Raw genomic sequence first — 26,855 nt, forward strand, 5'->3', positions numbered from 1 at the left:
GGGTGAACTTCTCTGGAACAGTCTTTTATGCTGCTTCATACGCCTTCTTTATACACTTTGGCAATACAAGCTTTAGATGAGCTTGTCTTGACTGATAAACTATTTTTTCTTCTGTCTTCCTAAATGTGAAGACTGATGTCACAAAATGTGCCCAGGACATACATACGTAAGGTAACTCTCAATGTATTACTTCCTGGTGAAACATTTGATAAATAAATGTCTGTTATCGTTTGTTAAATTCTTAGAAATCTCACTAAATCCAGAGCAACGCCTCTTCTTTTTCTTCTAATCTCCAGGGATTAGGACTAAAGGACAGCAGACTGATTTAGTTATGTGAAATGCCGATACCACCTACAGGAGGAACTGGTTTACTGGTCCTCGTACCTTGTATCTTGGTGAAAAACAAGGTTCCTTACATGAGAGCATGTACTGGGTCTCCACAATACTTCCTGCCACCAAGAAACTTTATTTTATCCTTAAATCCAGATCCAAAAATTGCTCTGTAGGATCAAATTGAGACTTCATCAACACGTTCAAATAAATTCAGGTCCCATCTTGAAACTCTAATTTTTCTTTGTGGTCGTAACCGTTTGATGGCTTGTATAAAATGTATTACAAAATGATCCATTGCTAGGAATGTCTTTAACACTCTTTGGGATCATTAGTATTGGTGGAAATACATGCGCCAGTCGCGGCCCATGGTTTTCACCATAAAGCTCTTCTCGCCATAACAGCCAATGTCACGTTTACTGTATATGGCACATCAACTTTAGGGATTGTATCCCAATACTGTTGGTGAAATGGAAAAACATCTTAAGGAAACATTTAGATAATGCTATTTTCTTCCCCAGTTTCCGCTCAAACTCATGTCATTATTGATCATTTGTCTCAGAAAAGATATTTGTTTTCTTTGAACTTCCCTTAAAAATGTATATTGAATTCCTTAATTTCCATCATGTCGTTCACTGCATCAATAAGTGCTTCTAGCAACTCTATGTCAAATGCAGTATGATGTTCTCCATCCTCACCGCCGTTTTCAGAACAGCCTTGTATCTTTTCGTCACATACACCTCCAAAGTCTGAATCACCAGAGGATGAGTTCAAGGCTTGATCCAGATTTCTAAGCAATCTAGTTCTCTTCTGGTTGATTATTATTGCTTCTGTTTTCGCAACAAGTACCCCTTCTGCAATCAATTATTGGAAAGAACACTGGTGGGTTTAATCCAGCACATAACTTGTACCATATGTCACTGGATTCAAATGCAAGCAACTTCAGACCATCATCACTTCCGTGTCGCAGCCCCAGGCACGTCTTCATTACATGCATGGCAAGACCTGTGCTTGATTTTTGCCTTTTTCTTTCTTCTGTAGGCTTGTGCTTTTCAAGTTATGCTACATGCATGCTGAAATAACAACAAACGAAGCACCCATGCATAAAAATAAAGCTCATCTATGGAGCCCTGGGTTTCCCTTACAGTATATTAGGTGGATGGTCCCTCCATCTCTAGTAATTTGGGCAGGCTACACCATCTAACGGGCTACAAAGTAGAGGGAAAGGCTCTCCATGCTGCACCACAACCTTAGCGGGACTCAGGAAGACTCCAGCACCCCCCGCCAGCAGCTGTCCCCTTCTCGTCTTCCTGCGGTCAGCCTCTCTGAATGTCAGTGTGTCTGCAGACAGACGCATGGGCCCACTGTTAATCCCATGGATGCCATGTCTAATATGGATCCAAGCCCTTGTAACCCAGCCTGCATCTCACCTGAGCTCCAGCCTAGATTCTAGAAAGACTGGAAGAGGTGTGACCCTTTTATAGGAAGTTATCTGAAGAGTCTCTGTCTTACTATAACCGAGTAGGAGTAGTTCCTGGTGGTGCTTACGATGTGGGAATGAGTAGAAGTAGTTACACGGCGGTGCTTACTGACGTGGGGATGAGTAGGAGTAGTTACCCGGCGGTGCTTACTGACGTGGGGATGAGTAGGAGTAGTTACACGGCGGTGCTTAGTGACGTATTGATGAGTAGGAGTAGTTACACGGCGGTGCTTACTGACGTGGGAATGAGTAGGAGTAGTTACCCGGTGGTGCTTACTGACATAGGGATGAGTAGAAGTAGTTACACGGCGGTGCTTACCGATATGGGGATGAGTAGGAGTAGTTACACGGCGGTGCTTAGTGACGTGGGGATGAGTAGAAGTAGTTACACTGCGATGCTTACTGACGTGGGGATGAGTAGGAGTAGTTACACGGCGATGCTTAGTGACGTGGGGATGAGTAGAAGTAGTTACACTGCGATGCTTACTGACGTGGGGATGAGTAGAAGTAGTAACACGGCGGTGCTTACTGACGTGGGAATGAGTAGGAGTAGTTACACGGCGGTGCTTACTGACGTAGGGATGAGTAGAAGTAGTAACACGGCGGTGCTTACTGACGTAGGGATGAGTAGAAGTAGTAACACGGCGGTGCTTACTGACGTAGGGATGAGTAGAAGTAGTAACACGGCGGTGCTTACTGACGTAGGGATGAGTAGAAGTAGTTGCACAGCGGTGCTTAGTGACGTGGGGATGAGTAGGAGTAGTTACACGGCGGTGCTTACTGACGTATGGATGAGCAGGAGTAGTTACACTGCGATGCTTACTGACGTAGGGATGAGTAGAAGTAGTTACACGGCGGTGCTTACTGACGTAGGGATGAGTAGGAGTAGTAACACGGCGGTGCTTACCGACGTAGGGATGAGTAGGAGTAGTAACACGGCGGTGCTTAGTGACGTGGGGATGAGTAGGAGTAGTTACACGGCGGTGCTTACTGACGTGGGGATGAGTAGAAGTAGTTACACAGCGGTGCTTAGTGACGTGGGGATGAGTAGAAGTAGTTACACTGCGATGCTTAGTGACGTAGGGATGAGTAGGCGTAGTTACACGGCGGTGCTTACTGACGTAGGGATGAGTAGGAGTAGTAACACGGCGGTGCTTACGGACGTGGGGATGAGTAGGAGTAGTTACACGGCGGTGCTTACTGACGTGGGGATGAGTAGGAGTAGTAACACGGCGGTGCTTACTGACGTGGGGATGAGTAGGAGTAGTTACACTGCGGTGCTTACTGACGTAGGGATGAGTAGGAGTAGTTACACGGCGGTGCTTACTGACGTGGGGGTGAGTAGGAGTAGTTACACGGCGGTGCTTAGTGACGTAGGGATGAGTAGGAGTAGTTACACGGCGGTGCTTAGTGACGTAGGGATGAGGAGGAGTAGTTACACGGCGGTGCTTAGTGACGTAGGGATGAGTAGGAGTAGTTACACGGCGGTGCTTAGTGACGTGGGGATGAGTAGAAGTAGTTACACGGCGGTGCTTATTGACGTAGGGATGAGTAGGAGTAGTTACACGGCGGTGCTTAGTGACATGGGGATGAGTAAAAGTAGTTACACGGCGGTGCTTACTGACGTGGGGATGAGTAGAAGTAGTTACATAGCGGTGCTTAGTGACGTGGGGATGAGTAGAAGTAGTTACACGGCGATGCTTACTGACGTAGGGATGAGTAGGAGTAGTTACACGGCGGTGCTTAGTGACGTGGGGATGAGTAGAAGTAGTTACACGGCGGTGCTTACTGACGTGGGGATGAGTAGGAGTAGTTACACGGCGGTGCTTAGTGACGTGGGGATGAGTAGAAGTAGTTACACGGCGGTGCTTATTGACGTGGGGATGAGTAGAAGTAGTTACATAGCGGTGCTTAGTGACGTGGGGATGAGTAGGAGTAGTAACACGGCGGTGCTTAGTGACGTGGGGATGAGTAGGAGTAGTAACACGGCGGTGCTTACTGACGTGGGGATGAGTAGGAGTAGTTACACGGCGGTGCTTACTGACGTAGGGATGAGTAGGAGTAGTTACACGGCGGTGCTTAGTGACGTGGGGATGAGTAGAAGTAGTTACACGCCGGTGCTTACTGACGTAGGGATGAGTAGGAGTAGTTACACGGCGGTGCTTAGTGACGTGGGGATGAGTAGAAGTAGTTACACGGCGGTGCTTACGGACGTGGGGATGAACAGGAAAGAAACATCCTTTTGCAGTTGGCCAATAAGGGGGCTATGACTCAAGGCTCTCAGGGGAGTATTATGACAACACGCTGCTCGTATGATTTACATCAATGTAAAAAGGGGCTTTGCTTTAACATTGCTCTGCTCACTTCCCTGGGTGATTAGGGCAGTGGTTATATGTGCAGTTAGGGGAAGAACTGTTCAGCACAATATTATAATGCGATGTGTCAGAGTTTTCATTTCTGTGTCAATTAAACATGTCAAGTTTGAGGTGGTGTTACCTCTGCCCTGAAGAGATCAGCATCAGATGAAAGAAACTCAGATAAACTCCCTATAATGTGAGCCTGAGCCAATTAAAACAAGGAAGCAAAGGAAGCTAATATGATGATGTAGCCAGCACCATGAATGCTGTATGTAGAGGACATGCGTGGCCAGCTCCAGTCCTCAAGGACCATCAACAGGCCAGGCATTAGGAATATCCCTGCTTCAGTCATTCTGACTGAGTCACTGAGTGAGCCATCTGTGCTGAAGCAGGGATATCCTGAAAACCTGACCATTTGGGGGTCTTGAGGACCAGAGTCCAGAACCCCCCAGTTAACCCTTTCTCTACTAGGTAATCCTACCATGCCCTGCAAAGCATTGCGTGCCTCTCCGGCAAAGGCAAGGCTCATTTACTCCACATTACAACATATGCGCAGAACAGCAGCTTCTGGGCTTCGAGCCACAATCCATTCTGACGTATGAAAGATGTATTGCCCTATTGCAATCCCTGTCTGTCACGTAACAATGCCTGAGTGACTCATCTAATCTACGAGACTTGGCTCTATAAATCGGCATTTAAGTTTCTCTGTTGCCAAAATGGATACCCTGGGGATGTCGGGGCCTTTGGTAAGCGTGGAGTCTTCTGCTCTTGTTACAAGGCTGAAACCCCCACAGCCGGCCCAGTACCATGCGGGAAGTCGTTACTTGTAACAGTGTGACAAAGTTCCCTTTCATCTCCGGGGAAGCAGGTTTTTCAGCCTCTCCTGGCTATCGTAAGCAAAGGAACTATTTTGGGGTTAAACTAAAGAAAATTCCACTTTTCTAGGACTTGATGTCTCAATTTTCTTTACTGCAACTATATTTAAATATTTACTTCATGTGTAAAGAAAAAAAGCAAGAGGAAGCACAAGAACCACCTATTAACCCTGTGTTGTCCCGAATTGGGACTTGTCGTCCTCCTTCGCACCAAGGCTCTGTGCTGCAATGCTGCAATCGTTTCGTGTGTCTTCTGCTATTAACCAAAAGGTTGGTGGTTCGAGCCCCGTCTGTTTGTAATCTTCCATCTTTTCTGCCATTTCCTATAGGAGGCATCTAACGGCTCACTCTCTCTGAGACATTGTAACTGAATGTCGGCTATTCGGTATTAATTACCGCAGGGCGATTTTCTTACCACTGATCGCAGCAGGATTAGCGCAGAGGCCATGTTTAGTGTTCTTTTCGTTTTCAAAAATAATCACCTTTGAAGTGAAAATAATATTTATTTCGCTAGAAAACTGCAATTCATGTTATTGTCCTCAAATCACAGTGTGAAAATGGCAAGTCTCTGCACCCACACAGAAAATATATAACGGGGTACACGATGCTTGTGTGCACACACGGCCAAAGCACACCTAAATAGGAGCACAAAAACCGCACGCATGGAATCTCTGATTGGCTGGAATGGAAGATTGCGTGCGTGGGTGACAGAAATGCCTTCTTAGAAAACCCGTTTCACACCTGCTGGAAATCGAGGCAGGCAGCGCTCCTCCTTATCAACTAGATTTTGCAATGTACACAAACAGCTGGCGTATTGCCACAACAGAACAGCAACAATCAATTAGCACCAAAAGAAAAACCCACTTCACGGAAGAGAGGACATGCTGTACAAGACGAAAGCAGAGGGCCCGTTGCTAATGAAACAGTGCAATATTATATAATGTTACAATGACCAAGAAATGTACTTTAAAATGCAAAGCAGATACATTAGCGCCTATCTCTGCGATGCATTGCCCCAGCCTCTTTGCAAGAAGGGTGTGATGGGTGTGCTTCCCTTTTCTAACTATGAAGAAATACATCACCATGCTCCCCTGCCCTGTTAAAGACTGTACCACATATAGCTAGGTGCTCGTGCGGAGCACTAGGAACACCTCGTAAAAGCCATTTGTTAATCACTGGACTCTGGGGGGGGGGGGGGGGAGGGGGTGCTTATTTGACAGGAGATCACAACATAAATTACCCTCTGCGGTAGGACCCCAATGGACCGATATCTATTGCTGGGGTTGAGCTTTTTCCGGCTTTACCTTTACAGAGCATATTTCATTGCAGGCTATATTTAGTTCAGTTATAGATCTCTATGCCAAAAGCCAGTTTACTCATGTACAAATACACAGTGTCCTGAGCAGTGTATAGCGTCGCACGCACGTTATTTCACATGGTGCCGATGCCATTCCCAGGGTTCTCATTCCTTTTATGGACTTGTTCCTGCCATGAAAACAGGTTGTGTAAATATGCAGACCACGATACTCCCTATGATGTCCTGTGACGCTGGGATTCGGAGAGGGGGTTACACAAGGCGCCATCAGTTCTGCATGATGAATGAAAAGGCGCAGGAAGAGCTGTTGCAAAGTGCACTTTTGTATCCCGCTTTTCAGTCAAGAGCTGCAACTGCGCTTTAATATTTAAAGTTCTATTTAAGAAAGGTAAAAGAAACAAAAACACCTTGGGCCCAGGTCCACAAAACGGTGCTAAGCTTGTGCATATGAATGGGATAGGGTTCCCAGGCGTCCAGCATAGAACCGGACAGTCCTGGATTTGGAGACACTGCCCAGTAAAAAATTACCGGTCATGTATGTGTATACCAGTATTACCTCTCTGCACATGTATGGGTATGCTGGTATTACCTCTCTGGACATACAGTATATGTGTATATCGGTATTACCTCTCTGGGCATGTATGTGTATATCGGTATTACTTCTCTGGACATGTATGTGTATACCGGTATTACCTCTTTGGGCATGTATGTGTCCGGTATTACCTCTCTGCACATGTATGTGTATGCTGGTATTACTCTCTGGACATGTATGTGTATATCGGTATTACCTCTCTGGGAGTATAAGTGTATACCGGTATTACCTCTCTGGACATGTTTGTGTACACCGGTATTACCTCTCTGGATGTGTATGTGTATACCAGTATTACTTCTCTGGACATGTTTGTGTACACCGGTATTACCTCTCTGGATGTGTATGTGTATACCAGTATTAGCTCTCTGGGCATGTATGTGTCCAGTATTACCTCTCTGGGCGTGTATGTGTATACCGGTATTACCTCTCTGGGCATGTATGTGTATACCGGTATTACCTCTCTGGGCATGTATGTCTATGCCGGTATTACCTCTCTGGACGTGTATGAGTATACCGGTATTACCTCTCTGGACGTGTATGTGAATACCGGTATTACCTCTCTGGGCGTGTATGTGTATTCCGGTATTACCTCTCTGGGCGTGTATGTGTATTCCGGTATTACCTCTCTGGGTGTGTATGTGTATGCCGGTATTACCTCTCTGGGCGTGTATGTCGGTATTACCTCTCTGGGCGTGTATGTGTATACCGGTATTACGTATCTGGGCGTGTATGTGTATACCGGTATTACCTCTCTGGGCGTGTATGTGTATACCAGTATTACCTCTCTGTGCGTGTATGTGTCCGGTATTACCTCTGTAGGCGTGTATGTGTATACCGGTATTACCTCTCTGGGCGTGTATGTGTATACCGGTATTATCTTTCTGGGCGTGTATGTGTATACCGGTATTACCTCTCTGGGCGTGTATGTGTATACCAGTATTACCTCTCTGTGCGTGTATGTGTATACAGGTATTACCTCTCTGGGCGTGTATGTGTATACAGGTATTACCTCTCTGGGCGTGTATGTGTATACCGGTATTACCTCTCTGGGTGTGTATGTGTATACCGGTATTACCTCTCTGGGCGTGTATGTGTATACAGGTATTACCTCTCTGGGCGTGTATGTGTATACCGGTATTACCTCTCTGGGCGTGTATGTGTATACCGGTATTATCTCTCTGGACTTAGTGATCTGACTGGCTTGGGGGGCCGCAGGATTTCCCCATGCACAGAGAGAGCAGGGCTGTTGTTAGGGGGCTGGGCAGCTTCCTCCATCCTGACTGGCTGCTGCTGGGTAATGCAGCCAATCATAAGAAGGTGTCAGGAGCCTGGGGGTGGGGCCAAGGAGAGGAGGAAACCGCATGGAGCAGAGAGGTGTGTGTGTAGCTCGAGCGTGTTTGTGCGTTTATGTGTGTATATATCCAAGCCTGTCTCACCTTTCACCCCTGTGCCCAGTATTAATGGAGCAGCCGCCGGGCACCCCTGGATTGAGAGTAACGACGTGCTGAGGCTTTGCACCGTTTCCTGGATCAGGCCCTTAATGTAACAGTTATGATTTTTTTCTGTTTTACAATTTCAATTATTTTAAATGTAAATTGAAAGCGAAGGATCAAAACTACTAACAAACATGGTAACAAACCTGAATCAGTGTATCTTTAGAACATGGAATACCAGCGGAAAACCTACAGGCTGGTAACTGTGATAGTGCCAGTTGGGGTACTACTGCACAGAAGCCCCCACTGCATTCACTATCGCAGTTTAATGAATAACCCCCAATCTTATTGCCGTGGAATAATGGGAAGGTGATCTGTAATATGTAATTATGTGTAATTAGTAAGCTCCTAAATGATAAAGCAGAACATTGTATGCCTTGCCATGTAGAAAGGAGCTGAAATAACCTTGCAAACAGACTCCACCTCTGTCTGCACTCGTTCACCTACTGCCGGCAGCCTTCCAGAACAGGGTTCTGGCCCTGTGACAGGTGAGCGGGGACGGGGTTCTGGCTGTGTGACAGGTGAGCTGGGACAGGTTTCTGGCTGTGTGACAGGTGAGCTGGGACAGGTTTCTGGCTGTGTGACAGGTGAGCTGGGACTGGGTTCTGGCCCTGTGACAGGTGAGCTGGGACTGGTTTCTGACCCTGTGACAGGTGAGCTGGGACTGGGTTCTGGCCCTGTGACAGGTGAGCTGGGATGGGTTCAGGCCCTGTGACAGGTGAGCTGGGACTGGGTTCTGGCCCTGTGACAGGTGAGCTGGGACTGGTTAATGACCCTGTGACAGGTGAGCTGGGACTGGTTTCTGGCCCTGTGACAGGTGAGCTGGGACTGGTTTCTGGCCGTGTGACAGGTGAGCTGGGACTGGTTTCTGGCCGTGTGACAGGTGAGCTGGGTTGGGTTCAGGCCGTGTGACAGGTCAGCTGGGACTGGGTTCTGACCCTGTGACAGGTGAGCTGTGACTGGTTTCTGGCCCTGTGACAGGTGAGCTGTGACTGGTTTCTGGCCGTGTGACAGGTGAGCTGGGTTGGGTTCAGGCCGTGTGACAGGTGAGCTGGGACTGGGTTCTGACCCTGTGACAGGTGAGCTGGGACTGGGTTCTGACCCTGTGACAGGTGAGCTGGGACTGGGTTCTGGCCGTGTGACAGGTGAGCTGGGACTGGGTTCTGACCCTGAGACAGGTGAGCTGGGACTGGGTTCTTGCCCTGTGACAGGTGAGCTGGGACTGGGTTCTGACCCTGAGACAGGTGAGCTGGGACTGGGTTCTTGCCCTGTGACAGGTGAGCTGGGACTGGGTTCTGGCCGTGAGACAGGTGAGCGGGGACTGGGTTCTGGCCCTGTGACAGGTGTGCTGGGACTGGGTTCTGGCTGTGTGACAGGTGAGCTGGGACTGGGTTCTGGCCCTGTGACAGGTGAGCTGGGACTGGGTTCTGGCCGTGTGACAGGTGAGCTGGGACTGGTTTCTGGCCCTGTGACAGGTGAGCTGGGACTGGGTTCTGGCCGTGTGACAGGTGAGCTGGGACTGGGTTCTGACCCTGAGACAGGTGAGCTGGGACTGGGTTCTTGCCCTGTGACAGGTGAGCTGGGACTGGGTTCTGGCCGTGTGACAGGTGAGCTGGGACTGGGTTCTGGCCGTGTGACAGGTGAGCTAGGACTGGTTTCTGGCCGTGAGACAGGTGAGCGGGGACTGGGTTCTGGCCCTGTGACAGGTGTGCTGGGACTGGGTTCTGGCTGTGTGACAGGTGAGCTGGGACTGGGTTCTGGCCGTGTGACAGGTGAGCTGGGACTGGGTTCTGGCCCTGTGACAGGTGAGCTGGGACTGGGTTCTGGCCGTGTGACAGGTGAGCTGGGACTGGGTTCTGGCCCTGTGACAGGTGAGCTGGGACTGGGTTCTGGCCGTGTGACAGGTGAGCTGGGACTGGGTTCAGGAGGTGTGACAGGTGAGCTGGGACTGGGTTCTGGCTGTGTGACAGGTAAGCTGGGACTGGGTTCTGGCCCTGTGACAGGTGAGCTGGGACTGGGTTCAGGCCGTGTGACAGGTAAGCTGGGACTGGTTTCTGGCCCTGTGACAGGTGAGCTGGGACTGGTTTCTGGCCCTGTGACAGGTAAGCTGGGACTGGGTTCTGGCCGTGTGACAGGTGAGCTGGGACTGGTATCTGGCCCTGAGTTGGGTGAGCTGGGACTGGGTTCTGACCCTGTGACAGGTAAGCTGGGACTGGTTTCTGACCCTGTGACAGGTGAGCTGGGGCTGGTTTCTGACCCTGTGACAGGTGAGCTGGGGCTGGTTTCTGACTGTGTGACAGGTGAGCTGGGACTGGGTTCTGGCCCTGTGACAGGTAAGCTGGGACTGGGTTCTGACCCTGTGACAGGTGAGCTGGGACTGGGTTCTGACCCTGTGACAGGTGAGCTGGGACTGGTTTCTGGCCCTGTGACAGGTGAGCTGGGACTGGGTTCTGACCCTGTGACAGGTGAGCTGGGACTGGTTTCTGACCCTGTGACAGGTGAGCTGGGACTGGTTTCTGGCCCTGTGACAGGTGAGCTGGGACTGGGTTCTGACCCTGCGACAGGTGAGCTGGGATGGGTTCAGGCCGTGTGACAGGTGAGCTGGGACTGGGTTCTGGCCGTGTGACAGGTTAGCTGGGACTGGGTTCTGACCCTGTGACAGGTGAGCTGGGACTGGGTTCTGACCCTGTGACAGGTGAGCTGGGACTGGTTTCTGGCCGTGTGACAGGTGAGCTGGGATGGGTTCAGGCCGTGTGACATGTGAGCTGGGATGGGTTCAGGCCGTGTGACAGGTGAGCTGGGATGGGTTCAGGCCCTGTGACAGGTGAGCTGGGACTGGGTTCTGGCCCTGTGACAGGTGAGCTGGGACTGGTTTCTGGCCCTGTGACAGGTGAGCTGGGACTGGGTTCTGACCCTGCGACAGGTGAGCTGGGACTGGTTTCTGGCCCTGTGACAGGTGAGCTGGGACTGGGTTCTGACCCTGCGACAGGTGAGCTGGGACTGGTTTCTGGCCCTGTGCCAGGTGAGCTGGGACTGGGTTCTGACCCTGCGACAGGTGAGCTGGGATGGGTTCAGGCTGTGTGACAGGTGAGCTGGGATGGGTTCAGGCCCTGTGACAGGTGAGCTGGGACTGGGTTCTGGCCCTATGACAGGTGAGCTGGGATGGGTTCAGGCTGTGTGACAGGTGAGCTGGGATGGGTTCAGGCCCTGTGACAGGTGAGCTGGGATGGGTTCAGGCCATGTGACAGGTGAGCTGGGATGGGTTCAGGCCCTGTGACAGGTGAGCTGGGATGGGTTCAGGCTGTGTGACAGGTGAGCTGGGATGGGTTCAGGCCCTGTGACAGGTGAGCTGGGACTGGGTTCTGGCCCTATGACAGGTGAGCTGCGATGGGTTCAGGCCCTGTGACAGGTGAGCTGGGACTGGGTTCTGGCCCTGTGACAGGTGAGCTGGGACTGGTTTCTTGCCGTGTGACAGGTGAGCTGGGACTGGGTTCTTGCCGTGTGACAGGTGAGCTGGGACCGAGTTCTATTAACATGAGGGGTAAAGGAAAGAACTCTACGACTGAAAGATCTGAGCGCTCTGAAAGCTCCACTTTATAGTCTGAGGTGATTCTTAAACTGCACCAAATGAGGATCTGGATCAGCTAAATGCACTTCTATAGTCTTCAAAGTGTAAAAAACTGAAGCCACTAAAACCAATACAACCTTCCAAAGAGAGAGACTCACCCCGGGAGAGATGACAGGTGGGTTACTATTATATATCGCTCCAAAAGCTGTTTCCTTGCCATTCTCTAATATAAAACACAGTGCTGTATATGCAACTTACACCGTGCTAAGAACTTACAGTCTGATGTTCTGCGCTGGTGGTACAGGCGCTGGCTCCTAAATCAGATTCTCTCACTTCAACCAATTTCCACAGCTCACTCACTATTATCACCATAATAATAATACTAATACTAATAATATGTTTTCTTGTATAGATCTGACAGTGTGCGCATCGTTGTGTGTTTAAGTTGTAAATTGAACCGGTCTATGTTCTTTCAAGACTTCAGCTGTCCCACATTTTAATCTAGTTTCAAACTGTTACATATGACCATAATATATATTATCTCTAACTGTCCGTGAAATGTCTTTAAATATAACGTATAACCTCTGTTCATTTAATGTAACCTTGTATTGTTATCATAACTGTGCCCAGGAAATACCTGAACACGAGAGGTAACTCAATATATTACTTCCTAGTAACACAGAACACACCCTCCTAAAACAAAAAGGGAACCAGGGATCTTCATACAAAAAAAAAAGAGCATTTTGAATCCACACAGATCAACGTTTCGGTCAAACACACTGACCTTCACACTGACCTTCACACTGACTGTCCAGGTGACAAAGGTCAGTGTGTTTAACCGAAACGTTGATCTGTGTGGATTCAAATCTCTTTTCTTTTTGTATAAAGACCTCTGGAGTGCCAGTTCTTTCTTGTTTTAGGAGGGTGTGTTCTGTGTTATAGGTCTCCTCTGCGGGGGATGATCACTGAGATCACCTGAGGCAGTCACATAAATCCAGCGAGTGCACCTCCTTACTTTCTTCTTACTCTCTAGTAAAACATTTTATAAATGAATATGCAGACTTTGTTGCACACAGAATTCCAGACCCAAAGAGCTTACGTTTCGTGCCAGAGAAACAGAAAGATTGAGCGACTTGCCCAAGGTCACAACCAGACACTCCGTGATATTAACTCCTGCAGCCCCAGGCCACAGTACACAGCTCCTACCGTGAGTGGGCGCTCACAAGGGGAGGACCTTGCTTGCAAATCCGATCAGTGAAAGGAGTTATCATGGTGGTGGCTGCAATTACATTTTGGGGTCCTTCCTTTACTAGAAATATTACCAAAACAACGACCCTTCACCCATGTGTTGGTGAGAATTTGGCGTTTATAACCCTTTTGCTGGCTTCTGGGGTCCGCACAGTGAACTACAAGTCCCTCTAGCAGCTGTGGTACTCAGTATAACTCTCCAGCTCCACTTTAGTCTGTCTTGCTTTCTGTTTTGTACACATGCACATGGAAGAGGTGCTCTCCACATTATGAATAACTGCAGGGGGAGGTGAAAACCAAAACAAACAGTGCCGAGATTGCTGACCGCTTTCGAGATGTCGTAACCGCTGCTGCACTCAACGTGAAAGTGACTGAAGGTGACAGGCAAAATAAAGACCACTGCTGTGATTACTGAGAATTTTCTTTGTAAGTTCTCCGGTGTCAGGCTTTGATGTTTAGTAAATGTTTCAGGTCGACCGATGAACCCGAAACCTCGCTGTCAGGAACATTTAAAACGTGGCACACAGGGATGGCGTCTGCCTGGTGTCATGACGGGTGAAAAAGTTAAATCCATGGAAAGAACAGGGAATCTGCTTTGCTTTTGGGAATGTTGGGGGGAAATGCAGCAGCGACTCCAAAGATGCATGGAGCCTGACACTTTACTTTCTTTTTAAATAGACTGACATCTTAAAATATAAACATATATAAACATATAACTCACTGGTTCTTTAAAAATAGTAAACTACAGGGTAAGCCCACGGTTAGGTATGTGACCAGGGGGGAAGGGGAGGAGGGTAAGGAAATAAGCACAAAAAAGGGTATTTTGGTTTGAGTAAGTGGAACTGCACCTCTAATCTAAAACATTCGGGGCTTAAAGTAATGCAAAGGTGCAGTGTTTCTCCTAACTAAAGCGAATACATGGCAGCGATGTGTTTTATGGGCTAAATGTAGTTGGAACATTAGTATATAACCAGAAAAAGCTTCATTGTATTAAAAAGTATATTTTTAAATGTTTCATGTTTCCATGGTAACCAAGTGTTTTGAATGAAGAGTTTTTTTTTTTTTTAATTATCTTTACCTAGTGTAATTATTATTTGTGGAACCTTTATATGTAAATGCAAATTCCCAGGCGTCACTTTCTCCATTTGTTCTATTGTGTAAAGTAATTGTGATGTGACCATTAGCTAAACAGCGTGAAAATAAAAACACAAAGAGGTTTCACTTCAGGGACTGGACCTCCGCACAGAACCCGGACACATCGGAAAGATGCTGCCAGCTTCATGTTCAGTAGTGACACATTACTCTTGTTGATTTCATCTCTCCTGAACTATATACATTCTACAAAGACGGCGAACCAAAAGTATACAAGCGGCATCATTTTAATGTCACAATCCTTCCTCACTTTTTTTACCCCCGAATATTTCTAATTACTAGATGTGGACAAAAAAAATATCCTGGCACTCCGGCGGTCTTAGTGAAGAAAGAAGATGTTTATTGGAACACATTGGTCAATGTTTCTGTCAAAGCAGTTGGACCGAAACGTTGATCCTGTTCCAATAAACATCATTTTTCTTCATTAAGACAGCTGGAGTGCCTGGATATTTCTCTGTTTGCTATATACAAGTCTCCCTCCTGGTTACTTGATCTTATGTGCACACGTGGCAGGACTGCAGTACCGTGAGTACTCCTAAACCTTGCTTAATTACTAGATGTAACAGCAGCCGTGGCGCTGTATGTCACAAGTAACCACTGATGGAAACGATGCTCCCATCAGTGATGCAGAAGACAATTCTGAAAAGGCATGGTTTCTATTGATACCAATGAGAATAGCAGCAGAACTCCTCACAGCTGGACGCGCCTGCAGCTGGGTGCAGAGCAGTGATGCTAATTCCCCAGCAGTGCGCTGCAGGCCTGTCCAGCTGTGCGGCGCGCTCACGCACGTACCTTTCTTACATCGGAACTCTTTGGTTCGGTGGTCCAAGTGATGATTCTGGAAACGGCCAGCCGCGTCTCGCTGGAATTCACAAAGTCCGTCGGGTCCATCTGTCGGGCCAGCAATTCTATGTACTTCAGTATTGCAACTTTTACCTGGGAAACAGTAAAAAAGGATGTCAAACTATCGCTACTATGCAGCAATACAGGGTCTGATGTAGATGAGAGACCAGCAGCAATTAAAAAACATTTTGGTTGTTAAAGAAACATATGTATCCATCTATATGTGTGTGCGCGCATCCATCTATATGCGTGTGCGCGTATCCATCTATATGTGTGTGCGCGCATCCATCTATATGTGTGTGCGCGTATCCATCTATATGTGTGTGCGCGCATCCATCTATATGTGTGTGCGCGTATCCATCTATATGTGTGTGCGCGTATCCATCTATACGTGTGTGCGCGCATCCATCTATATGCGTGTGCGCGTATCCATCTATATGTGTGTGCGCGTATCCATCTATATGCGTGTGCGCGTGTCCATCTATATGTGTGTGCGCATCCATCTATATGTGTGTGCGCGCATCCATCTATATGTGTGTGCGCGCATCCATCTATATGTGTGTGCGCGTATCCATCTATATGCGTGTGCGCGTATCCATCTATATGTGTGTGCGCGTATCCATCTATATGCGTGTGCGCGTATCCATCTATACGTGTGTGCGCGCATCCATCTATATGCGTGTGCGCGTATCCATCTATATGCGTGTGCGCGTATCCATCTATATGTGTGTGCGCATCCATCTATATGTGTGTGCGCGCATCCATCTATATGTGTGTGCGCGCATCCATCTATATGTGTGTGCGCATCCATCTATATGCGTGTGCGCGTATCCATCTATATGTGTGTGCGCGTATCCATCTATATGTGTGTGCGCGCGTATCCATCTATACGTGTGTGCGCGTATCCATCTATATGTGTGTGCGCGTATCCATCTATATGTGTGTGCGCGTATCCATCTATACGTGTGTGCGCGTATCCATCTATACGTGTGTGCGCGTATCCATCTATATGCGTGTGCGCTTATCCATCTATATGTGTGTGCGCGTATCCATCTATACGTGTGTGCGCGTATCCATCTATACGTGTGTGCGCGTATCCATCTATATGCGTGTGCGCGTATCCATCTATATGTGTGTGCGCGTATCCATCTATACGTGTGTGCGCGTATCCATCTATATGTGTGTGCGCATCCATCTATATGTGTGTGCGCGTATCCATCTATATGAGTGTGCGCGTATCCATCTATACGTGTGTGCGCGTATCCATCTATATGCGTGTGCGCGTATCCATCTATATGTGTGTGCGCGTATCCATCTATATGCGTGTGCGCGTATCCATCTATATGTGTGTGTGCGCGTATCCATCTATATGTGTGTGCGCGTATCCATCTATATGCGTGTGCGCGTATCCATCTATATGCGTGTGCGCGTATCCATCTATATGCGTGTGCGCGTATCCATCTATATGTGTGTGCGCATCCATCTATATGTGTGTGCGCGCATCCATCTATATGCGTGTGCGCGTATCCATCTATATGCGTGTGCGCGTATCCATCTATATGCGTGTGCGCGTATCCATCTATATGCGTGTGCGCGTATCTATCTATACGTGTGTGCGCGTATCCATCTATATGTGTGTGCGCGTATCCAATGTAATTGATGGACAAGGGCACACGGATTTCAATCATAAAGAATTTATTGTACACACAGTGTGTATTCTATGGCACATTAGATTCTTTATGATTGAAATACGTGTGCTCCTGTCCATCAATTACATTGGATATATTGGATGAAATGCAGGTCTTCCCTGGGACTAAGGAGCACCGGTAATGTATCACAAGTTATTGTATTGTTTCTTTGGTGTGCAGCAAACATCCTTACCTGTGCGTGTATACACACACATGCGTATATATATATATATATCTATATGGGAGAAGGAGTGGCTCAGTGAGTAAAGACACAGACTGGCACTGAGATTGTTGCAGGGGAACCTGGTTCAATTCCTGGTTTCAGCTCATTGTGACCTTGGGCAAGTCACTTTATCTCCGTGCCCCAGGCACAAAAAAAAAACATAGATTGTAAGCTCCACGGGGCAGGGACCTCAGCCTGCAAAATGTCTCTGTAAAGCGCTGCGTACAACTAGCAGCGCTATACAAGAACATGCTCTTATTATTATTATTATTATTATATAGATATATCTACTTAGTTAAGTTATGGTGGGTAAAACAAGTGACAAAAACCCTCCACAGTTAAGCATATAGCAAATGGAAATATTACTGTGCGCCCATTTGCATGTCTTAGACAGGTCTGCAACCCCGCCTTTCACCATTATCACCCAGCACACAGCACTTCCACTGCAGCAAGGGATTCTGGGAAATGACATGCAGCCCTGCCTTTCACCATTATCACATACAGGACACCTGCAAGCTCATATTGAACCCCCAAAATAACCACAACATATATATAAGCATATAAGTGTCACAGATGAGTGCTACTGAGCATGGCAATATATATTTCAAACCTGAGACAGAACATGAAACACAGACAGAGCTCAGTGCACATCCAGTGAAACTTATACACGGTACAGTGCCTAAATATATATGTATAGATATCTATTAAATAAAATGGTCTTTTAGTTTAACATTTTGGCCAAAGTGTTGCCGTATAGTGGCTCAGGGGCTTACAACACTTTGGCGAAAATGTGAAACTAAAAGACCATTTTATTTAATAGATATCTATACATATATATTTAGGCACTGTACCGTGTATAGGTTTCACTGGATGTGCACTGAGCTCTGTCTGTGTTTTATGTTCTGTCTCTGGTTTTAAATATATTTCACCATTATCACCCAGAATTTAGAGAATTAACGGATCTTTGCAAAGAGAGAAATGTTAATAACGTTGTCAAACACCTGTTAATCTTCTAACTCCTAGGGATGGGTGGGTGGGAAACCGCTGCAGCAAGTGACCGTCCTTGGTCCTGGTTGCTAGCCTAACTCACGAGGCCCCTCTCCCGTGCCGCCCACGGCCGCTCCTGCGGCCAATCCAGTGTTGGGAGGCCGCGCCCCCCAGTCAAGGCTTTTGCTGCCCAATTAGGCTAGGCAAGCCTCATGACCAAGGAGGTGCGAGCTTTCCCTTTTCCCCTTATCAATACCCAGACATAACACCTGAATAAGGAGGAGACACAGTGTGGAGGTATAAAGGCCGCGGCCTGGTTTGTGTATACATGGAGAGAGCGTAACTGCTCGTCCCTGCCAGAATGCTCCGTAGTGGGTTAAGTAAACCGCCCGCCGGGCCTAGGGCCGGCATCACCAGGGGGCTCCCGGAAGTACGTCCCGGTGACTTGCCCCCTCGCTTCAACCCCCGGCTTTAACAGCCCTGAGCCCCTTCTGGCAAGGACAAGCAACTACCCCCCCACCCCCCACCAACTGCGACAAAGCACCATGTCAGTGGCAGCGCCCTGAGGAAGGTCCATTGTTAGGACTGAAACGTTGGATTTTTGTGCTTTGTTTAAAATACAAATAATGAGTTTACCATACTTACCGGAGTGCTGTCTGCCGATTTCGTGGGAACGGTATCGTACTAAATATATATATATAATAGATTTAAAATTCCAATGCCGGGGAGGACTCACGTTTCTGGCAGTGAAATAGTTACGTGGAGATGTCACATGTGAGGATTATGTAACATGTTTGTGCAGCTCTGCCAGTCACAGACCTATGTATATGGACAGTGCCGTAATGGAGCAATATTGCCATATACTCCAAGGCAACAAATGGCAAGAGGGTGAAAAGGGTTAAAGCGACTTACTACGCTGGGACATATTGAATTGGATGAGGGGGCCTCAGTGATTACAAGTTGTTGGTACTGACCTTGAGGTTTGGAGTCTGGGTTTGATCCACTATGAATCGCATCAAGATATTAAACTGCTGGTCAAATGGGAAGGAATCCCTGGGGAAAAAGAACAGGTCTGATTAAAGAGGATTTTCGATTGCCGTGCTGCTACGCGTCTCGCAGTGCCGGGCTGCTGCGCGTCTCGCAGTGCCGGGCTGCTACGCGTCTCGCAGGGCCGAGCTGCTACGCGTCTCGCAGTGCCGGGCTGCTACGCGTCTCGCAGGGCCGGGCTGCTGCGCGTCTCGCAGGGCCGGGCTGCTGCGCGTCTCGCAGTGCCGGGCTGCTGCGCGTCTCGCAGTGCCGGGCTGCTGCGCGTCTTGCAGTGCCGGGCTGCTGCGCGTCTCGCAGTGCCGGGCTGCTGCGCGTCTCGCAGTGCCGGGCTGCTGCGCGTCTCGCAGTGCCGGGCTGCTGCGCGTCTCGCAGGGCCGGGCTGCTACGCGTCTCGCAGGGCCGGGCTGCTACGCGTCTCGCAGTGCCGGGCTGCTACGCGACTCGCAGGGCCGGGCTGCTGCGCGTCTCGCAGGGCCGGGCTGCTGCGCGTCTCGCAGGGCCGGGCTGCTGCGCGTCTCGCAGGGCCGGGCTGCTGCGCGTCTCGCAGGGCCGGGCTGCTGCGCGTCTCGCAGGGCCGGGCTGCTGCGCGTCTCGCAGGGCCGGGCTGCTACGCGTCTCGCAGGGCCGGGCTGCTACGCGTCTCGCAGGGCCGGGCTGCTACGCGTCTCGCAGGGCCGGGCTGCTACGCGTCTCGCAGGGCCGGGCTGCTACGCGTCTCGCAGGGCCGGGCTGCTACGCGTCTCGCAGGGCCGGGCTGCTGCGCGGCTCGCAGGGCCGGGCTGCTACGCGTCTCGCAGTGCCGGGCTGCTACGCGTTTCTTAGCTTAACATTCCGAGTGCACGGCTACCTCTTCTTACAGAGCGTTGCTTCTTAATTATGAGCCTTTAAGCTGTTATAATTATAAGCATTTATAATTTACAATTATTTTCGATAGATGGAAATATTATTTCCCGGTTTGGAGGCTGTTACCCTTAGAACCTGGTCCCCCGCGGGGGTCTCCAGGATGAACAAAGATGATGCTGATATCACCGTTGCGGATTAGATTACTGTAATCCAGCTTCTTCTCGGCCATCTCAACTGAGCGCAGTCGTCATTCACTAAGACAGGGGTGCTCAACACCAGTCCTCAACCCGCCCCTCCCCCCCAACAGGTCAGTGGGGCTCTTCTGGACTGGAGCGGAGCACCATTGCACTAAAACACTCCGTTTTGGGGGGGATTGCTGCTTTGACAGACTTTCTACATATATAAATATATATACATACATACACACAACGCTCACGCGCGCATACAGTAGGAGATATCAGCGGTTCTGTTTTATAGTACTGTAATGTAACATTACGTGTGTGCCACAGAACAGAGATTACGGGTGCAACATTCGCTTGTACGGTTTGCAGTTTTTCATTCTAATCTCAGGAGCTGGAGCACGTTAACAGATCGCTTTGCACAGTTAATCCTATATACACAATTTAGCCTGTCGCTCACCTTAATTATGGAAAAAGTCATCTTTAAAATAAAGTTAATCCCCCTGAAATCTCACATGCATTAGGCGCTTTGTCATTTGTGGTTAACCAAAGATACTATTTACTTTTAGGAATCGCCATTATTGTGTATCCAGCTCCTGAGTGCATTACTACACTACATTCAGGAGCAGTAGGGGGGCAGCTTGAATAGCTTTGTTCTAGAACGGCAGACACAACATAAATTTAAATGACCACCAATAAAAGGATTAACCTAAATTATTTCTGTGTTTCCAAGTAATGGAAGATTTGGGATCCTACGCCAGCGCCAGTAGACATTAGAATGGCCCATAAGGTGTGTTCTGGAATAGCCCCGCTATGTACAGTACATATGGCCCATAAGGTGTGTTCTGGAATGGCCCCGCTTTGTACAGCTTATGGCCTCAGATACTTATGGAAGCGGTTATGTCCAACATGTAACTGCTCCTCACCTTGTCACATCCAAGGCCTTCTGAACTTTGGCCTGGACAGAGCCCAACAGGTCAGCTCCCATCTTCTTTAGAAGCTGCGTCAGCAGGATGAACAGCCAATCCTGCAGGTCATCCTTGTGGATGATGACAAAATCCACCAGGGTTTCCAGAAACATGCTGAAGACCTGATTCAGATGCCAAGAATAAAAGGGCACGGTTGGTAAACATTACATATACTTGGGTTATCGTCAAACCTCCTACAGCAGGGGTGTCAAACTCAGTCCTCAAGGACCACAAAGTGGTCTGGTTTGATGGTCATGCCTGCTTCAGCACAGGCATTGATTGAGCCACCTGTGCTAAAGCAGGGATATCAATAAAACCTGGCCCAACGGTGGCCCTTGAAGACGGAGTTTTATACCCATGTCCTACAGGAATTGTCATTTAAAGACCCTGAACTCAATCAATTCAATGAGAGTGGACGTGTGTAAGACAGTGATCAGAAATTAAAGTAGCAAGCCCCTCAAACGGTTTGTTTTACAGTATTGGAACTGGTGGATCCCCGGAGATGGGCCTGGCTATTTTCAGCTCTGGAAGCCCTCTGGTTCCCGAGATACTAAGGGGTGAAGTTATCGGCATTACTTCCTGGCTTTAAAGGGGATTTAAAAGGCCGTCCAATATGAAGCCACAACCGATCTCGTTTCTGCTTCCTATTGGCACAATATTTGGCAGTCATTTTGTTTCCCCTGGAGTGGGATTTAAAAACCCGGTAACTTCACCGGTAAATATCTCAGGAACTGGGGGACACCCGGAGCTTAAAATAAAGCAGTTCAACCAATGTCCTTCAACCAATGTCCCATCCATTCTACCACCTTATAGTCCAGTCCCAAGCGTTGCAATGTGTTTGTCAGTCTCCTACTTTATGTGGGACAGTGTCAAAGGCCTTACTAAAATCTAGGCAATCTGCATCTACTGCTCCACCATGATCCATTACCTTAATCACCCAGTCACAAAAATCAATTAGATTTGTTTCACATGATCTCCTCCCGCCCCCCACCCACCCACCCCCCATACTGCCTGGGAACTTGTAGGTTGTGGGCTTTAGATAGCTAACTATTCTCTTTCAGTAATTTTTCCATTCATTTCCTCACTATCGATGTCAGACTCACTGGCCTGTAGTTACCCGCCTCTTCCCTACACACACTTTGTGAAGTGTGACTACACCTGCTCTTCTCCAGTCATGTGGAACTACATGTGTTAATAGTGACTGGTTAAATAGATCTGATAATGGTGTTGCCAGCACACCCCTCAGCACCTTTAATATCCTTGGATATATCCCATCTGGCCCCGTTGACTTGTCCATTTTCAGTTTTGACATTTGCACTAGGACTGTCTCCTCTGTAAATGGACTTGTGTCCAACTCTTTACCATATATATTTCTGTCGCCCAACTGTGGTAAAATAATTATTTTAATGTTTGGAGTTTTCCAAATCAGAACCATTTCTATCTTACCCCCAGAAACCCCTGCACCTCCCATCGACTGTGCAGCCGGCGAGCCAATGGGCACGGCAAGCCAATGGGCAGAGGAACGCTGCTACAATGTCATCTCATTCACTGGCTGTCACAGTACGGTATTTTGAGGGTGAATATCTCTTGAACCAAGAAACCTCCGTCGTTAATATCAGTGCAGTTCAGATCGGCCAAGTTTAACAACACATGTCATCTGGTGGAGTTTCTGCTTAAACATCAGTTTGACTTGTGGACACATGCTGTTTTCAGGTCTTTTTTAAGGGTGGAAGCTCAATTGTGGGAGTCATCGGCGGACGATAATCCATCACATATCTCCACATACACAAAGCACATTTACAATTGTAAACAAAAACATAAAAGTGAAATAGGAATGCGTCTGACCGTGAGGTAATGCCCTGTATGTTAGTGTCAGCGCTGACACAATGCTCATTGTGCACACTTTAAACAGCCTTTCACAACACACATTCCTGGCGCTTCTGATGAAGGTGTAAGTGATTAAGTGTGTCAGGTAATCTGCTTGTGTGTGTTTGTTTAGTCCCTGAGAAAAGATTTATGACACAAGACTTTATTTATAAATCACACACAGTTGGGCTGCTGCTATTTCCCATTCTGACCCGGCTCTCTTATTTCCTTTGTTTAATCTTGACAGTATCAGTCTGCCGTATATATAATACTATACAGTAATACAGACAGCTGGGAGTTGGTTAAAGAACAGCAGACGCTGAGAAATAAAGGCCAATCCCCACTGAGCTCCCTTTGTAAAGGGTTAAGGATGCTGGGATTTGGGATGTGTAAGGCAGTGTCTTCTCCTGTAACATCCTCAGTGCAGGGAAACCTCACAGCCCACAATGCACTGCAGAGCCATGTGACAGTGAATGGGTTAAACTGAACATTTTTGTCGTTTCTGCGTTAACATTAAGGCCCTAATTCTATATAGATTTCAGTGGGAATTTTGTGCTGAAAACAGCCCGAACAGCAACAGAATTACCCCCTAAATGGGGGAGAACGACGACAAAGATGACAAAAATATAACTTACTCTCTGATGTGAGATCCACAGCAAAGCAGACCATGCAATAAAACAAAGCATGTGTTAGTATGTATCACAAACACCAAACACTTGTTACAGACAATCATAGGATAGTACTGTGTCACTGGGTTATCATGGGCAGGCGGAACCAGACAAATGTTCTGATGAGGATGCGCTGACTACCAGGAGCAGAGTTACAATCGCTCATGTACAGAGGGTCACACAACCCCCAGCAGCGACACGATCTGATGATAACCCAACTCCTGAGTACTGCATCACATTACAAATAATACAGAACTTGGTGCTAGCAGTGAGCGGGTAAACACAAAGTAAAAATAACCTCTTGGTGTAAATCAGGGAAGGGGCAACTCCAGCCCTCGTGCTCCACTACCACTAACAGCTCAGGATGTCAGGATATCCCAACTCCAGCCCTCGTGCCCCACTACCACTAACAGCTCAGGATGTCAGGATATCCCAACTCCAGCCCTCGTGCTCCACTACCACTAACAGCTCAGGATGTCAGGATATCCCAACTCCAGCCCTCGTGCTCCACTACCACTAACAGCTCAGGATGTCAGGATATCCCAACTCCAGCCCTCGTGCCCCACTACCACTAACAGCTCAGGATGTCAGGATATCCCAACTCCAGCCCTCGTGCTCCACTACCACTAACAGCTCAGGATGTCAGGATATCCCAACTCCAGCCCTCGTGCTCCACTACCACTAACAGCTCAGGATGTCAGGATATCCCAACTCCAGCCCTCGTGCTCCACTACCACTAACAGCTCAGGATGTCAGGATATCCCAACTCCAGCCCTCGTGCTCCACTACCACTAACAGCTCAGGATGTCAGGATATCCCAACTCCAGCCCTCGTGCCCCACTACCACTAACAGCTCAGGATGTCAGGATATCCCAACTCCAGCCCTCGTGCTCCACTACCACTAACAGCTCAGGATGTCAGGATATCCCAACTCCAGCCCTCGTGCTCCACTACCACTAACAGCTCAGGATGTCAGGATATCCCAACTCCAGCCCTCGTGCCCCACTACCACTAACAGCTCAGGATGTCAGGATATCCCAACTCCAGCCCTCGTGCTCCACTACCACTAACAGCTCAGGTTGTCAGGATATCCCAACTCCAGCACAGGTGGCTCAATTAGTGGCTAAGTCACAATCACTGATTTGACCCACCTGTGCTGAAGCACAGGACTGGAGTTGGCCACCCCTGGCTTAAATCATTTGGAAAACTTAGCAATGTTATTTCCTTATAAAAAGATGATTGACCTTTTTCTCCAAGTCTAAAAGGTATTGTGTAACCATACCCTGCAAAGCCTGCTACAGGAGGGGCCAGTGTGACGTTTTTATGGGACATTGTACAAGATTCGCCTGTTTGTTATGTTTCTATTTATTTTACGTTTCAAAAGGGCATTTAGATAGTTTGCCGTAGTACCATCAATGATTAAGGGGCCTGCGGCCGAGGAAACAATCTTCTGGGCTTCCCTGTTTTATTATCATTAGATCCTATAACTTTTTCTTATACTCCTAAATTTCAAAGTATTTATCAAAAGAGACTACCTTACTTAGCTTCGCCTCAATTACTCTTTTTCTTTCAAATGTCTCAAATAGGATTTTTGTCCTCTGTTCTTCGATAAAAACTACAAATGTTTAACACAGTTAGCAAAGACAAACAACACATTTATAGTTTGTAATGTATCTCTACATGTAAATTATCTTAGTTTTAGAGCAATGTTATAAGATGTAATTAACTTGGCCAACACCAGTCCTCAAGAATCCCCAACAGGTCAGGTTTTCAGGATATCCCAGCTTCGGCACAGGTGGCTCATTCTGGTAGACCTCTGTGCTGAAGCAGGGACTGATTGAGCCACCTGTGCTGAAGCAGCAATATCCTGAAACCCTGACCTGTTGGTAGCTCTTGAGGACTGGAGTTGGCTACCCCTGGCTTAGACTATACATAATGTAGGTTATTAAAAACTAGCTCTAGCTAAATTAGTATTACGAGAAAAATTAAAACTGTGTTCTTATCCGCAACACAATCATCAAATTAAAATTATGCTTTTGAAGTATTTTATCTCTGCAGGAGTTTGGTTACCAAAAGATAACCCCTTTTGTCCCACTGCATAGTAACAAAATTCCTGAAGTGCCTTATTGCCTTCCTATGAAACTTTATATTTTTGGTTTTAAGCGTGGATGATATAGAGGGAGGGTGAAAATTAGAATGAGGAAGAAGTGGAGTATCAGCAATATATCTTGATTTGTTCTGTAATGGGGCGAGAATGACATTCAAAATCAGCAGATTGCTGTGGAGAGGGCATATTTTATTTGTATTTTTACTATCTGTACTAGGGGATGCCTCTGAGCTGATCAGGGGGGCTCAGATCTCAGATGAGAGCCCTCACCCGCAAGGTCTGAGCAACAACTGGTTGTGTCACCCCGCAAGTAGGACACCATATGGATGAGGAGTCAGACTAATAGGAAGCTGTAACATCAGGCGTTGTGACATCGGGACATAATGTGACATCGGGGACATAATGTGACATCGGGGACATAATGTGACATCGGGAGATTACTTTGTGACTTTTTATTAGTGACCTTGCCGCCATATCTGTAGACAAAAAATCCTCTCAAATATCTCGGGAAACAGGTGAGGTCTGAGGACCATAAACCAACCGTAGGGGGTCCCCCAGTTCAGGTATACAATTATATATTATACAAGAAAAAATCGAAGTGCATCAATCTCTAAAATACATCATGTATAACCCGTGACACTGAAAAATGATCATGTAAATAGATAATACAACCTCTTAAATTCTGAGGTGCTGCTTCATTCGAAACCTTCCATGTGGTCTTACAGGAAGCAATGGACAAGAGTTGGAGTGTAACTCCCAGAAACCATATAGGGGGTGGATGAACACGCATAAAAAAACACAAATAGTGCAATATGTACAAATCTTGTAAATGCTACAGGAGTTGTAAAGTGGGTAATGGATGCACTCGCAAAGTGGGTGTAAAAATCAACAAATCAGCCAGCCGCACGTCTTCTTCGAGATCTCGAATGAAAGAGATAAAGCAGGAACAGAGCATCATTCCATATCAGAGTAGTGATAACTAGAGCAGATACACTCTCAAACATCGGAGTTAGAAAGGTCTTTGGC

General features: G+C 47.7%; 1 protein-coding gene across 28 annotated transcripts in view; it reads right to left on the bottom strand.

Moving 5' to 3' along the window:
- The window catches only part of CLASP1 (cytoplasmic linker associated protein 1), a 217,866-nt gene that overhangs the window by 55,493 nt on the left and 135,518 nt on the right, over positions 1-26,855 (bottom strand). For 26 of the 28 annotated variants that reach the window (XM_075609840.1, XM_075609839.1, XM_075609861.1 and 23 more), the window contains 3 exons: positions 21,147-21,310; positions 19,126-19,204; positions 15,203-15,346 (listed from right to left, as the gene is read on the bottom strand). In XM_075609840.1, coding sequence (XP_075465955.1) covers positions 15,203-15,346; positions 19,126-19,204; positions 21,147-21,310 — 387 coding nt within the window. The remainder of the gene's footprint in view (positions 1-15,202; positions 15,347-19,125; positions 19,205-21,146; positions 21,311-26,855) is intronic. The other 2 variants (XM_075609841.1, XM_075609850.1) reach the window with 1 other exon arrangement.

The sequence above is a fragment of the Ascaphus truei genome, chromosome 7, assembly GCF_040206685.1.
Source record: "Ascaphus truei isolate aAscTru1 chromosome 7, aAscTru1.hap1, whole genome shotgun sequence".
Lineage (NCBI taxonomy): Eukaryota > Metazoa > Chordata > Amphibia > Anura > Ascaphidae > Ascaphus > Ascaphus truei.